The sequence below is a fragment of the Urocampus carinirostris genome, chromosome 1 (assembly GCF_059441175.1).
Source record: "Urocampus carinirostris isolate Australia breed hairy pipefish chromosome 1, RoL_Ucar_1.0, whole genome shotgun sequence".
Lineage (NCBI taxonomy): Eukaryota > Metazoa > Chordata > Actinopteri > Syngnathiformes > Syngnathidae > Urocampus > Urocampus carinirostris.
The window spans coordinates 71,464,446-71,480,463 of record NC_142349.1 but is presented as its reverse complement, the minus strand read 5'-3'; the positions used below and the strand labels follow the sequence as shown (position 1 = coordinate 71,480,463).

The 16,018-nt window shown below is 41.5% G+C and overlaps 1 protein-coding gene across 1 annotated transcript in view; it reads right to left on the bottom strand.

Moving 5' to 3' along the window:
- LOC148376726 (sickle tail protein homolog) overlaps positions 1-16,018 on the bottom strand; it is a 121,964-nt gene that overhangs the window by 50,693 nt on the left and 55,253 nt on the right. Inside the window, exons 6-10 of the mRNA XM_088326582.1 lie at positions 14,963-15,254; positions 12,453-12,723; positions 9,586-9,888; positions 6,512-6,604; positions 5,189-5,214 (exon numbers count right to left, since the gene is read on the bottom strand). Coding sequence (XP_088182708.1) covers positions 5,189-5,214; positions 6,512-6,604; positions 9,586-9,888; positions 12,453-12,723; positions 14,963-15,254 — 985 coding nt within the window. The remainder of the gene's footprint in view (positions 1-5,188; positions 5,215-6,511; positions 6,605-9,585; positions 9,889-12,452; positions 12,724-14,962; positions 15,255-16,018) is intronic.

Sequence of the window (16,018 nt, the reverse complement as noted above, 5' to 3'; positions counted from 1 at the left end):
CTTTTAACCTCTTTTGCTCTAACTTCCTTTTCTCTCTTTTCTCTTTCTCTCTCTCTCTCTTTCTCGCTCTCTTTTCCACCCCTTTTCTCCCACTCTGTCTCTTTCACTCTCTGTCTCTCTTTTTCTCTTCCTTTGTTGCTCTTTGTCTCTTTCTCTCTCTGTGTCTTTTAACCTCTTTAGCTCCAACTTCCTTTTTTCCTCTTCTCTCTTTGCTCTTTATCTATTCATACCCTTCCTGCTTTCTTTTCTCCCTTTCTCTCCTTCTGTCTTTCTATTTCTCTTTGGATTTCTTTGTTCCTCTCCCTTTCTTTTCTCCCTCTCTCACGACTTGTTATCTTTTGTTTCTCACGCTCTTTCCCTCTCTCTCTTTTTCTTTCTTTGTTCCGTCCTCCCTCCTTTTCCCTCGCTCTTTCTCTTATTTCTTTATCTCTCTTTTTCTTTCTCTTTAATCTACTAGTCCGGCCCCCGACAGAATGTTTGTTCTATCGTGTGGCCCCCGAGTTAAAATGTGTTTGACACCCCTGCGCTAAGGGATTGAATCCGGCCCGCGAAACAACACTCAGAGAAGCGCAAGAGAAAAACAATCTGCAGGTTGAAATATGTCCACTTGATGTTGCCAAAGACAGGTGCCGCTCACAAACGCTGTACTTGTATTTCTTTCTCTCCCTCTCTCTCACTTGCTATCTCTTTGTCCCTTTTCCCTCACTCTCTGTCTCACTTTGTCTTTCTTTGTACATTTCTTTGTTCCTTTGTCCCTTCCTCTGTGTCTTCCTACCTTCTTTTGCTCTCTCTTCCTTTTTTCCTTTTCTCTCTCTTTTGCTCTCTCTTTCTCTTGCTTTCTCGTTCTCTCTCTCCCCGTCTCTCTTTCTCTCTTTTTCTTTTCTCTACTTCACTCTTTCTATTTGTCCTAGGATTTTTTTCTCTCTTTCCCCCTCTCTGACTATTTCTCTTTTTTATCTCTTTTGTTTCTCACATTCTCTCTCCCTCTACCTCTCCCTCTCTCTTTTCTCTCTCTTTCTCCCTCTCCTTATTTGCCCCCGCCTTCTCTCTTTTTCTTGCCCTCTCTTTCTCCTATTTCTTTATCTCACCCCCGAGAGAATGTTTGTTCTATCGTGTGGCCCCCGAGTTAAAATGAGTTTGACACCCCTGCTTTATACAAAAATATGGTTTGTTTTCTGCAGAATTATTTTGTACAAAAAAACTAAAACACTGCTGTCACAGTCTTGTTCCACGAACAGACTGAGGAGATCATTTCTTCCTCATGCCATGAGGCTCTTTAACTCCACCCGGGGGAGTAAAAGCCCACATTAAACTCCACCCCTACATTTGTATATTACAAGTATTATAACTATCCCTATCTATCAATCTATATCTCTCTCTTTTTCTCTCTTTCTCTCTGTATCCATCTATCTATCCATCTGTTTCTCTATTTTTATGTATCTCTATCTATATCTGTCTCTATCTGTCTATCTCTCTGTATCTCTACCCATCTATCTATCTCTCTTTATCTCTGTATCCATCCATCCATCTATCTATCTATCTATATCCATCCATCCATCTATCTATCTGTATCCATCCATCTATCTATCTATCTATCTATCTATCTATCTATCTATCTGTATTCATCTATCTATCTATCTATCTATCTATCTATCTATCTATCTATCTATCTATCTATCTATCTATCTATCTATCTATCTATCTATCTATCTATCTATCTATCTATCTATCTATCTACCTACCTACCTACCTACCTACCTACCTACCTACCTACCTACCTACCTACCTATCTATCTATCTATCTATCTATCTATCTATCCAGCTAATGTGGATATTTGTCGATCTACTCTATCTATCTACTCTATCTATCTATCTATCTATCTATCTATCTATCTATCTATCTATCTATCTATCTATCTATCTATCTATCTATCTATCTATCTATCTATCTATCTATCTATCTATCTATCTATCTATCTATCTATCTATCTATCTATCTACCTACCTACCTACCTACCTACCTACCTACCTACCTACCTACCTACCTACCTACCTACCTACCTACCTACCTACCTACCTACCTACCTACCTACCTACCTACCTACCTACCTACCTATCTATCTATCTATCTATCTATCTATCTATCTATCTATCTATCTATCTATCTATCTATCTATCTATCTATCTATCTATCTATCTATCTATCTATCTATCTATCTATCTATCTATCTATCTATCTATCTATCTATCTATCTATCTATCTATCTATCTATCTACCTACCTACCTACCTACCTACCTACCTACCTACCTACCTACCTACCTACCTACCTACCTACCTACCTACCTACCTACCTACCTACCTACCTACCTACCTACCTACCTACCTACCTACCTATCTATCTATCTATCTATCTATCTATCTATCCAGCTAATGTGGATATTTGTCGATCTACTCTATCTATCTACTCTATCTATCTATCTATCTATCTATCTATCTATCTATCTATCTATCTATCTATCTATCTATCTATCTATCTATCTATCTATCTATCTATCTATCTATCTATCTATCTATCTATCTATCTATCTATCTATCTATCTACCTACCTACCTACCTACCTACCTACCTACCTACCTACCTACCTACCTACCTACCTACCTACCTACCTACCTACCTACCTACCTACCTACCTACCTACCTACCTACCTACCTACCTATCTATCTATCTATCTATCTATCTATCTATCTATCTATCTATCTATCTATCTATCTATCTATCTATCTATCTATCTATCAATCATTTCAAAACAACCCAAGCTCTGGGTTGGTGCATTTGAGCCTAGACTTTGGTTAATTTGAACCCGACCGGTTCTAGGTCACATCTTGATTTAATTCATTTAAATGTGTACATTTTATGTCACGGCTGCTTTCGGAACAGCCTGAGAAATATGCCCCAAAAAAAGTAAAACAAGATGCAGGGAGAAGTCTTGGTGGAAGAGGGAGAGCTCGTTTAATTATCTTCATCAGCGTACAAAAAGAGAGATCTCTCATTGGTCTCAGAGACAATTGGCTTTTCATATCCTAAGACAACATCTTATATTGCTTTAGCCCGTCCCCCTTGCGATGACGCACGTGTTTATCTCAAATGCACGCTACCAGACAGAATGTTTTGTCCTCTTTTGATTTTCACAATTTCACAATTTCCAAGACCTCGTTGGGGTCGGCTTGACCGCATGTTTACCGCAAAGAAGAATGTTATTCCTTGGCAGCCCAAGGCGATTAATAATGACATTCGCTGACATTTACACTCGGGAGAAACAATTCTGGAATTTCCCGTTTTAAAGTGATGCGTTCTCCTTATGTCAAGCTCGACTCCAATAATCCACAACATTGTCATGGCACCCAATTGGCCCCGCCCGTCTGGCGCCAGCTGCGGCTCGTTGACGGATTGGCTTTCCTTCTATTTAAACTCAGTGCTCTCACTCTTCCTTTGTCAGTCCGTCAACAAACCTCTGCCCCACAAGACGTAGGTTCTGACTCAGTCCTGTTTCCTGTTGGTATTTCTTGTCCGGTATTGTTCCCGTTTATTTTGTCCTGTTTAATATCGGTTTCCAGTGTTGTTCCCGTCTATTTTTGTCCTGTTTTTTATTTTCTCAAGTTTTCATTCCCGTCTAGTTTGTCTTGTTCAATTTTGATATCTTGTTTCAATATCAATCCTGTCTGTCCCGTCCTGTCTGGTATCGACCTCATCTGTCCGATATTTTCTCGGGCAATTGGTATTGATCTCGTCGGTCTCTGGCTTCCTGTCTTTCCACGCCAGACCACTGTCCAATGTGCATGACTCCCCATGTCCCATAAAATAAAAGGCTTGTGTGAGAAACGTCACGCATTTGGGTCCTCATCCTGTTTTGGTTCATGACATTTTAGTGTTATCACCTGTAGGTCCAATGAGTTTTGATTGCAGCTTAATGAACCAAATCATTGCCAGCGTGAAAAGTAATGCTTAAAAGTATTAATTTTGTTATAAAATGGTGATGAAATCATGGTTCATACTTGGCAACAAAATACTTACTGGGAAAAAACGTAACTGATTACATACCACAGACTATTAATGAAACGAAATGAAATGATCGGCATTTATATAGCGCTTTTCAAGTCAAGACTTCCCAAAGCGCTTTACATTGTGCTTCACATTTCCCAATAGCGGCCTTGCAGCCATGTAAGGCGCTAACCTGCTTATTGGGGGTCTTAGGGGTTCAGTGTCTTACCCAAGGACACTTCGACATGTAACACGGAAGAGCCGGGATTCGAACTGCGATCTCTTGATCCCAAGATGAGCGCTCTACCTCCTGAGCCACTGCCATCCTACAGACTACTGCCTATTATAACACTTACACCTCTTAGATGCATGACTGCTATTGGTCGATATCATATAAGATGCTGATTTGCTACTGGTTTAGAATAAAGGAATAATGTGTCATGATTACCGATGTGATTAGCCTGCCACGGACTCTGATTGGCTCCCTGTCCCTATTTAAACCCACTCCCATCTGGCTCCTTTTGTCAGTCCATCTGGGAACCTCAGTTAACACTAGGCAAGCCTTTTACGACCCTGACTCCCACCTGTTTTCTGCTCCCGTCTGTCCCCCGGCTTTGACCCGTTTTTGATCCTGACCACGTCTACTCTCCCATCCCGGCTTTCAACCTCTTTTTGTCCCTGACCACGTATACTCTCCTTTCCTGGCTTACCACTCGCTTCCGTCCTCAACCACGTTTTTGCTCTCCTGTCCCGGCTACTCACCCATTTTCTGTTCCCAACACCTTCATCGCTCGCCAAATCCGTGTTCGGATCACAAACTGAGTTAGAGAGCGACTTGCTTTCCGCACCTAGCGAACGCCGGATCGTGGGCGCAGCCCTTCCTCTTTCCTTTAATAAAACTTGTGAGAAACGTAACGCAATTGGGTCCTGTTTCCGTTCTGGTCCTGACAAAATGCTATCGGCTGAACTACATCCCACAATGCCTTTCTCTTCATTCAGTTCAGAACGCCTTGCGTTTTGAACAGAATTCTTTGAGGGGCCACTGTATTATTAAAGATGGAATGTGTTTATGTAGATGCGTTTGGATTATTCAAGTTCTCAATTTAATTTGCATGCTAAAGTCTTGAGGACAGGATGAAAAACTCACCTGGTCGACTTTTTTCGGGGCTTCCACTGCAAAAAAAACAACATATAGTCATTAAATATGACAGAATTGAATACAATTGCAGGAGTCTTGATCTCTTGGGTAATATTTTCCGCACTATAAGGCGCACATAAAAGCCTTTATTTTTTTCAAAAGCTAACCATGCGCCTTATAATACACTGCGCCTTATATATGGATCAATATTAAGTCGCAAAGTCTTGCAACTAAGGCAAGCGGCCGCCGACTAGATTTTCCCCCCAAGGCGAAGTCGTCCGCGGTGTATGCTGGGATTTATATACCGGCGTTTCATTGACTAACCAATGTGTCAATCATCATTTGAATCCATCACTATTGGCTAAAGTTATTCGGAGGTAAAGGGGGCGGATCCTTTTTATCATTTACAGGCTCGCATAGGCTAAAGGGGCAAAACAAAGCCTGCAATTGGCCGAAAAAGATGTGTCAATCATCATTTGAATCGATCACTATTGGCTAAAGTTATTCGGAGGTCAAGGGGCGGATCCTTTTTATCATTTACAGGCTGGCATTGGCTGAAGCGGCAAAACAAAGCCTGCAATTGGCCGAAAAAGATGAATGTGAATAGCAAGTTTGCTTAAACTACGGCATAGAGAAAACATGTATTATTATTCTGTATTTGTAAATATTTTACTCTCCTGGATTTACTACACTCACGGATATAAGAGGACCATGGTTGCACATTATTATTGAAAGCAACGACTTCGGTGAGCTACTCCGGCTATATATTTTCCCAGGATCTTGTTTCAGACTGATCTCGATGTTTCTGTGATGAGTCTATTTTTAAATGAAACTCAATTCCAAGTGTTTATTGTCATATGCACAGTAAAGTTGCGAGCGAAAAAGAAAATAGAAACTAAGGAATGGTTGGCATTTCTTGAATCTTGTATTTGCTTCTTTGCAAGCTTTGGGAATGTTAAGGGGGTAATAAGTTGGACTGAACTATCTGACTGTTTTGTCCACGTTCCCATTGTAGCGCCTTATAATCCGGTGCGCCTTATGTATGGAAGATATAGGACCAAAAACTATTTTTTTTGGGGGGTGCGCCCTATAACCCGGTGCGCCTTATAGTGCGGAAAATACGGTACATTACTGATTTTATTTTAGTGTATTTATTCAATTATTTATAATATTTTCAATTTTATCATGTTATCTTAACTCTTTTCTCAAGGCATTAAGTAGAAAGCGTTACTTTCAATGTTTTTACTTTGAGGAATTGATAACATTTAATTTATTTTACAAATATTGCAGCAAAAATTAAAAAAAGTGTAAAGTAAAAGTAAAAATACTGACCCAAGAAGGCTTTTATCCCCTCCCACAGACAACGCCTGGTGAACCAGTCCGGCTAGACTGGCTATTTGCTCCTCCATTGCTTTTATTCTTTCACTGTAATAGAAAATGTAACTCATTTTTATACAGTACATTATGGAAGTAATAATGAAAAAATACATTTAACTTTTAACTAAATATACATACAGTGGCCCCTCTTCATACAAACTACACTAGTATCGAGAAATTTGAGAAAATCTTGTACGACATACAAGAGAAAATCCAATTTATGTCAAGACCAGAACAGAGACAGAACCCACTCGCGTAACGTTTCTCCCAGTTTTATTGGAAAGAAGGGAAAGGAGTGCACACACTATCTGGTGATCGCTGGTCGCAGGGAGCAGGTCGCTCTTGTGAAGTGGGACTTCCGTGGCGAGCGATGGCGGTATCGGGAACGGAAAAAATGGGTCGGTTGCCGGGATAGAAGAGCAAAAACGTGGATCGGGATCGGAAATAAGTCGAAAGCCGGGAGAGGAGAGTAGACGTGGTCGAGATCAAAAACGGATCGTTATTCGGGACGGGAGAACAGACGTGGTCGAAATCAAAACGGGTCGTAATTCGGGACGGGAGAGCAGACGTGGTCGAAATCAAAACAGATCGTATCGGGAGACAAACAGGAGCAAAAAACAGGGCATGCGAAAAAGGACTTGCCGTGTTAAAACAGAGATTCGCAGACGGACCGACAAAAGGGGACTGACAGGACAGAGTTTAAATACTGACAGGGAGACAATCTGTCATCAAGCTGCAGCTGGCGCCACACCGGCAGGGCCAATTGGGCGCCATGGCAACCGTGACAATTTCTGAGACTTTCCAGATGCTTTCACTAGAGGGCGGAGTACTTAAGATTGTACCAGTTAGAACAAGCATTTCTTTACATAAAAACCTGATCCTGCGCTTTTGTTTTTTTATTGCGCTCTCTTGTGCTCCCTCACTCCTCCACCTCCACGCACACACCTCTGTTAGCAACCACTGACTCCCTCCATAGTAAGTGCTCTTAATAAACTTCCACTTTATTTTGTTAATATCATCTAATCGATCTTGTTACTATATTTTTTGTGTTTGATTACTATTAGAATGGGGTTTTAGTGATTTAGATAAAACTAACATGACTTTAGTTTTATCTAATTTTACTAATAACTTGTTACCATCAAGCCAGTACTCCAGAAGTTCATTTCAATCCACGCCAGAGCAAAATATATTTGTGTCATCAGCAAACAATGCTAATTTGTATATCCCTGATACCTTACAAATGTCATTTATATAGATGTTAAACAGTCTAGGACCCAGTACTGACCCCTGGGGGATGCCACAAGTAATAAAGTGTCATTGCCCCCTACGAGTGGCGCCGAAATAGACATGTGCATGCTACAATTAAACAGGGCACTGTGAACTGTGGATTAATTGCAAGGATTATCTATTAATTACGGGCCCTACAAAAAATGAAGGTAGTGTTTCTCAGTGGTAAATAGTAATGGGAAGAACTGAAAATGGGAGATATATGACTGTCATCTGTTCCCAACACCGATATGGGGAGAAATTTGTCTCAAAAATAGATATATTTACAATTTATAGTATATCTTGATAAATGAAGGTTTTGAGTTTTTCCTTGCCCTCATGTAGGTTTTAGATCAGGGGATAGTGTAATAATAGTCTGTGGTTTGAAATAATCTGTGGTCTGTGCAGCCCTTTGAGACTCTTTGAGATTAAGTGCCTCACAAATAAACATGACTTGACTTGACTTTTAGGTTGTACTTGGGTAGTTCAGGGAGACCGGGTACAAATACGCAGGTCTTTAGTTATTTCTTCCGATGAAATTCGTTCAATATAGGAAATTCTAGATACTAGCTCAATCTGGGAACGAATTAATCTCGTCAAGCCCTTAATCACAAAAGTTCTCAAAGGGCTGCACATACCACAGACTATTACAGACTACAGCCTATTGGAACATTTAGTCCTTATAGATAGATAGACGGACGGACGGACGGACGGACGGACGGACGGACGGACGGACGGACAGACAGACAGACAGACAGACAGACAGACAGACAGACAGACAGACAGACAGACAGACAGACAGACAGACAGACAGACAGATAGATAGATACTTTATTCATCCCCGTAGGAAAATTCTAACTTCCAGCAGTATATAGATCACAGGTGTCAAACAGGCGGCCCGCGGGCCAGATCTGGCCCACTAAGGGAAGGAATCCGGCCCGCGAGACAACACTCAGAGAAGCGCAAGAGAAAAACAAGCTGCAGGTTGAAATATGTCAACTTGATGTTGCCTTAGCCAGGTGCCTCTCACAAAGACACTGTATTTGTATTTATTTCTCTCTCTCTCTCTCTTCCACACCTTTTCTCCCACTCTCTGTCTCTGTCTCTTTCACTCTCTGTGTCTCTCTTTTTCTCTTCCTTTGTTGTTTTTTGTCTCTTTCTCTCTTTGTCTTTTTAACTTCTTTTGCTCCAACTTCATTTTTTCCTTTTCTCTCTTTTCATTTTCTCTCTTCCTACCCTTCACACTTTCTTTCTCTTTTTTTCTCCTTCTGTCTTCCTATTTCTCTTGAGATTTCTTTCTTCCTCTCCCTTTTTTTCCCCCTCACTCACGACTTTTCTTTTTATCTCTTTTGTTTCCCACGCTCTCCCCTCTCTCTCTTTCTTTGTCCCGCCCTCTCTCTTCTTTTCCCTCCCTCTTTCTCTTATTTCTTTATCTCTCTTTTTCTTTCTCTTTAATCTACTAGTCCGGCCCGCGACAGAATGTTTGGTCTATCGTGTGGCCCCCGAGTTAAAATGAGTTTGACACCCCTGATATAGATGCATGTCTGCTATTGGTCGATATCATATAAGATGCTGGTTTGCTCTTGGTTTGGGAAAGTGCAAATATGCTATTAGCTGAACTACCTCCCACAATGCCTTTCTCTTTATTCAGTTCAGAATCCCTTGTGCTTTGAACAGAATTTGTGAATCTCGTGTTTAGAGGGGCCACTGTATTATTAAACATGCAATGTGTTTACGTAGAGGCGTTTTTAATCTACATTTACCTCTGTGCATCAAATTCAGTCATGTGAGAGTGCATGACGAGTTCCGGGTGTCCCAGGGGACTGTCGACAAAGACCGAAGAAGTGGAGGAACCGCTCCCTCGGCTTCTGTTCATCACGTCAGCAGGAACTCCATGAGAATCTCGCCTCAGGGACCGACGAATTGGGGACATCCGCTCTGCCGAAACCAGGCCCACTCCTCCAATAATCTGCCCCTCATTCATGCGGACTTCGTTTAATCTGTGTGGGGAGGGAGGTGGGGTTCCTAGATGTGGTAGTTGGTCGGCATATTTCTTATTCTTCTGCCTGGAAGAAATAAACAATGTGTTTTCTGGACTGTTCCTTTTCTAATTCAGTTTAAAGGAAGATGATATTTCGCAGGGAGGAAGCAATATGTAAAAATGGGAGAGTTGTCATCTGAATACTTGGATATCTGTTGTGGAGTACCACAGGGTTCTATCCTGGGTCCAAAGTTATTTAATCTATATATTAGCAATATCGGGCAGCACGGCGGCGCAGTGGTTAGCGGGTGTGCGGCACAGTTCTAAGGTCTTGGGGAACCTCCTGTGTGGGTTCAAATCCAGCTACTGGACTTCCTGTGCGGAGTTTGTATGTTCTCCCCGTGCTTGCGTGGGTTTCCTCCGGGCACTCCGGTTTCCTCCCACATTCCAAAGACATGCATTTCAGGTGGATTGGCCGGTCCAAATTGTCCCTAGGTGTGAATGAGCGAGCGAGTTGTCTGTCCCTGTGTGCCCTGCGATTGGCTGGCAACCAGTTCAGGGTGTCCCCTGCCCACTGCCCGATGATTGCTGGGATGGGCTCCAGTACCCCCGCGACCTTACTGAGGATAAGCGGTGCAGCTAATGAGATGAGATAAGATTAACGATATCTTTAATGTTTTAAAAATAGTCATATTTGCAGAAGACACTAACATTTTCAATTCAAATGATAACTATATTGATTTGGTAACCTGCATTCATCGTGAATTAATTAACCTAAAAGTATGGATGGATATAAATAAATTATCTTTAAATTTAAATAAAACCAAAGTAATATTCTTTGGTAATCGCAAGGCAAATCAAGATTTAGAAGTAAAAATGGATGGTGCTGCAATAGACGCTGTATCAGAAATTAAGTTTTTAGGAGTCATCATAGACAATAAATTAAGCTGGAAAACACACATCAGACACATACAAATCTGCTGTGGAGTACCACAGGGTTCTATCCTGGGTCCAAAGTTATTTCATCTACATATTAACGATATCTTTAATGTTTCAAAACTATTGAAAATAGTAATATTTGCAGACGACACTAACATTTTCTATTCAAATGATAACTATATTGATTTGGTAAACTACATGAATCGTGAATAAATGAACCTAAAAATATGGATGGATATAAAGAAATGATATTTAAATTTAAATAAAACCAACGTAATATTCTTTGGTAATCGCAAGGCAAATCAAGATTTGGAAGTAAAAATGTATCAGAAATTGAGTTTTTAGGGGTCATCATAGACAATAAATTAAGCTGGAAAACACACAATCAGACTTATACAAACTAAAGTCTCTAAAAGCATTTCGATAACGAATAAAGCCAAATTCATTTTAAACTCTAATGCATTGTATTTATTATATTGTTCTCTAATTTTGCCATATTTAACACATTGTGCAGAAGTCTGGGGCAATCATTACAAAAGTTCACTCCAGCCCCTTTTTATCCTCCAAAAACGTGCAATTAGAACCATACACAGGGTAGGATATCGAGATTAGATTAATATTTTATTCCTGCAGTCCAAATTGTTAAAATTAGATTTAGTAACATTTTTCACTGCACAACTGCTATTGAAGGTCAACAAAAACATAGTGCCAGAAAACATCCATAAATTGTTCATTCCGAAAGAAGGAAATTAGTCCCCGGGCCAGTTACATTTGACTAGATGACAGTAGCCTTTTGGCCATCTTGCCCTGGCTTTCTGTGAAAATTTTAGCCCACCCCATTTCTGACTTGGCAATTATAAATAAAAAAGGAAAGTTGACTGTGAGGGTCTCCGCTTCCAGGACAAGTGTAAACCGAAGTATTTTTCCCTAAAATCGGAAACAACTGCAACTGCCCAATTTTCCATGAGACTGTGGTTGTTTTCAAGTAGAGTCAATATTTTATTCCTTATTAAAATTGGATAATTTTGTAAAATGTTTCACTGCACAACTGCTATTTAAGGTCTACAAAAACACAGTGCCAGAAAACATCCAAAAACTATTCGTTTGGAAAGAGGGAAGTTATAATTTAAGAGGGGCAGCACGGCGGCGCAGTGGTTAGCGCGTGTGCGGCACAGTTCTAAGGTCTTGGGAACCTCCTGTGTGGGTTCAAATCCAGCTACCGGCCTTACTGTGCTGAGTTTGTATGTTCTCCCCGTGCTTGCGTGGGTTTTCTCCGGGCACTCCGGTTTCCTCCCACATTCCAAAGACATGCATTTCAGGTGAATTGGCCGGTCCAAATTGTCGCTAGGTGTGAATGAGCGTGCGAATTGTCTGTCCCTGTGTGCCCTGCGATTGGCTGGCAACCAGTTCAGGGTGTCCCCTGCCCACTGCCCGATGATTGCTGGGATGGGCTCCAGCACCCCTGTGACCCTACTGAGGATGAGCGGTGCAGCTAATGAGATGAGATGAGATAATTTAAGAGGCTGTAGTAAATTCATAATCTCAAAGGTGAGAACAACCAGGAAAAGTATGTGTGTGTCTGTGTGTGGAGTCAAACTTTGGAACCATTTACAAGACGAGATCAAACAATGTCCAACTATTCACGTGTTCAAATTTAAATACAAAAAAACATTCCTGGCGGAATACAGAGATGAAGAAAATCGGGTAAACCTGTGAAGGGATTGCGTGTGGTACTCCAGGATGTCCCCATAACCCATCAGGGGCTTGATGGAAGCACGGTACTGTGGTAACCCCCCAGGTATCCCTGTGACTCCGACGTCTCCCATATCTCCTGCATGGGACAAAGAGCCACTGCACTGGGACGAGGCCAAACTGTTCCTTCCTCCTTCCTGGACCGAAGAGCAGTAGGAGTCTGGATAACGTGGAACTCCTTCACCCTGTACCACCAGGGCCATGCTCTTGGATCTGCCAAAGTCTTCATCTAAGGCGCACATAAATAAACATGTAAATGTCCAAAACATGACAGATTAGCTAAACAAAGCTAAGATTAAAATTGGAAAAGTTCAGAATCATTTCAGTGAGGTGCAGTTAAGGGAAGCATTGTCATTATGGAAACATAAAATTGATAATATATTCTCCATTGTTGGCCTCCAGCTTTTCCGCATTTGGGTCCACCTGTTTTATGTTTTTCTTGTTAAATTGTGAAGATTTTGGTGAGGATGGGGCGCAGTTTCTGAACACAAAAACACCAGATAGTCTGGGAAGAGTGATCACGATCTCCCACCATGTCAGCAGGGTTGGGTAGAGTTACTTTAACTGGATTACTTTCAATGACTTTTGGATTACTCCAATACCAAATATGCTAATAAAAGACAAAAGAAACTAAATATATGAATAAAATGACTCAATTTTGTGCAGGCTTGGGGAGTAACAGAATACATGGAACGGCAAAAATGATGTCGGCAAGCTGTTTGGATTTATTTTCATTTTGTTTCTGTCGCATTTTATGTTAGTTTTGCCGGAGATCAAAGAGATCAAAGCCAGGAGAGAAAGCTTACCACGTGTGGTGAGTCATAATTTTATACATATTTAGTTTCGTGCAGCCATCACGTTCAATAATGATACGTAACCATGGTCTTCTTAGAACCGTGAGTGTAGTAAATCCAGGAGAGTAAAATATTTACAAATACAGAATAGTAAAAAATGTTTTCTCTGTGCCGTAGTGCAACCCAACGTGTGATTCGCATTTATCTTTTTCGGCCAATTGCAGGCTTTGTTTCGCCCCTTTAGCCTATGCAAGCCTGTAAATGATAAAAAGGATCCGCCCCCTTTACCTCCGAATAACTTTAGCCAATAGTGACTGATTCAAATGATGATTGACGCATTGGTTAGGAAATGAAACACCGGTATATAAATCCCAGCATACACCGCGGACTACTCCGCCTTCGGGGGAAAATGTAGTCGGCGGCAGCTTGCCTTAGTTGCAAGACTTTGCGACTTAATATTGATCCATATATAAGGCGCACTGTATTATAAGGCGCATGGTCAGCTTTTGAAAAAAATAAAGGCTTTTAGGTGCGCCTTGTAGTGCGGAAAATACGGTAGGTTATTTCATTTGTAAATATAACTGTGCCTCACCAGCAATTTCTCGGCGCACAAGAAAATCTAGCCAGCGCACAAAAATCAGGGCTCGAAATTGCTAATTAAGAAGCGGATTAAGTCAAATTTACAGTGCATGAAGATAAAAATACAAGGGTTCCCCTGACGTTGTGTTCTAAATGCGGTATTTGGAAGTCAAGGTCGAAGTAGAACGAAGTTGAGTAAAGTCAGTAGAGTTTTTCGAGAACCGGCTTCTTCGGCTCGGCTCACGAAAAGGAACCGGCTCTATCGGGTGCTAAACGGCTCTTCGGGTTGTTTTTGCTTCTTTCATACCCATATGACCAAATATTATGTAAAATGATGCACAAAATGACTTAAAGGAACGGGGAACAGAAACAAAAAAGAAAAAATACCAAAATGAAAAAGTAGTGAAAAGCTGAGAAAAAAAGACACAAAAGGTATAGAAAAAAGAAGCAAAAATTCTGAAAAAAGCCAGAAAAAAAGAAAAGAAAGAAAGAAAGGAAAAAAAAGTAAATAGAGAACAAAAAGAAAAAAGTAACAGGTAAGAAAAAATAAACACAATGAGAATTTTTTGAAGGAATAAAAAAAAAGAAGAAAAAAACAGGGAAAAAGAAGAAAAAGTTTGTGTTGCATTCACATAATTTCCAATTATACCAAGTCAATCTTGTTGCCAACAATGTACTTCCACTAAAAAATGTGATTCAATGGAGTTGTGTATCGTGCAACCGACTAACTAATCCCCCAAAAATGTTAGTATGATGCGACAAAAGATACCAGGAAAAAAAAATGGATATCTTGTGAAAGAATTGTAAGAACAAACGACGTTTGTAGGCCGTACAACTTTTGCAATAATACATGAGTCAATTCATTCAAAAGTGAAAACAAATTTTGCATTGCCGCAAACTCAGCAAAATGCAACTTGATGTCAAGTTTTGGTCATGTTTGATAAGACTTAGTTGCCACACATGGGATTGCTGTTTCTCACTGTTGTTTCAAGCGTTGCCCACCGACTTTGTGTGAACTCTCAGACCCATGGAAAATTACAGGGAACATTGCTCACCACACAGATTCATTTATATTGTGTTTTCTCTTCTATTTACCAGGCTTGACGTCTCTCCTTTCCAGTATGGCGCTGCTGTTGGAGCATACACTGCTGGATCGTCCCGCGGCCGAGAGTCGGTCCCGGGGCAAGGAGGTGCTGCCGGCCTCCATCGCTCCCACAGAGCCTTGTGTCCCCCTCCCACCGTAGGCCATCCTGGATGGGGAGGAGGGCATTGAACGCACCATAGGGGGTGACATGGAGCCTTGCAAGCTCTGAAGCGTGCCGCGACTGGACGATGACAGCCTGTGGACCGGACTGTGGCTACCGTAGAGAACTTCTTTGGAGAGCTGCTAAAACAGTAAAAACAATTTCCATTGTTGGTACCAATGTTTCTAAAATTAAGTCAGAAAGTGACTAGAATATCTCATCTCATCTCATTAGCTACACCGCTTATCCTCAGTAGGGTCGCGGGGGTGCTGGAGCCCATCCCAGCAATCAGGCAGGGGACACCCTGAACTGGTTGCCAGCCAATCACAGGGCACACGGGGACAGACAACTCACTCGCTCAGTCACACCTAGGGACAATGTGGACCAGCCAATTCACCTGAAATGCATGTTTTTGGAATGTGGGAGGAAACCGGAGCGCCCGGAGGAAACCCACGCAAGCACGGGGAGAACATACAAACTCCACACAGGAAGTCTGGAGCTGGATTTGAACCCACGCAGGAGGTTCCCAAGACATGAACTGTGCCGCACATGCGCTAACCACTGCGTCGCCGTGCTGCCCGTGACTAGAAAATATAAAATTCAAATGTTACAATTTATCACTGTTATGATTTAGGTGTGGCGCCCGCCCCGAGACTGGGAGGTTGTGGTTCAAGCCTCGGCCGAGTCATACCTAAGACTTAAACATTGGTACCCTTTGCCTCCCTGCTTGGCGTTCAGCATTAGGGGTTGGAATTGTGGGGTTTGGTCACCTAATGACTCCCAAGACTTCAGTTGGGTTGAGTGAGGGGGCTGGGAATCCCCTCCTCTAAATCAATCTCCCAAAAAGTCAGAAATGACTCTAGCCACCTCCCACTAGGGCACAGGTGTCAAACAGGCGGCCCGCGGG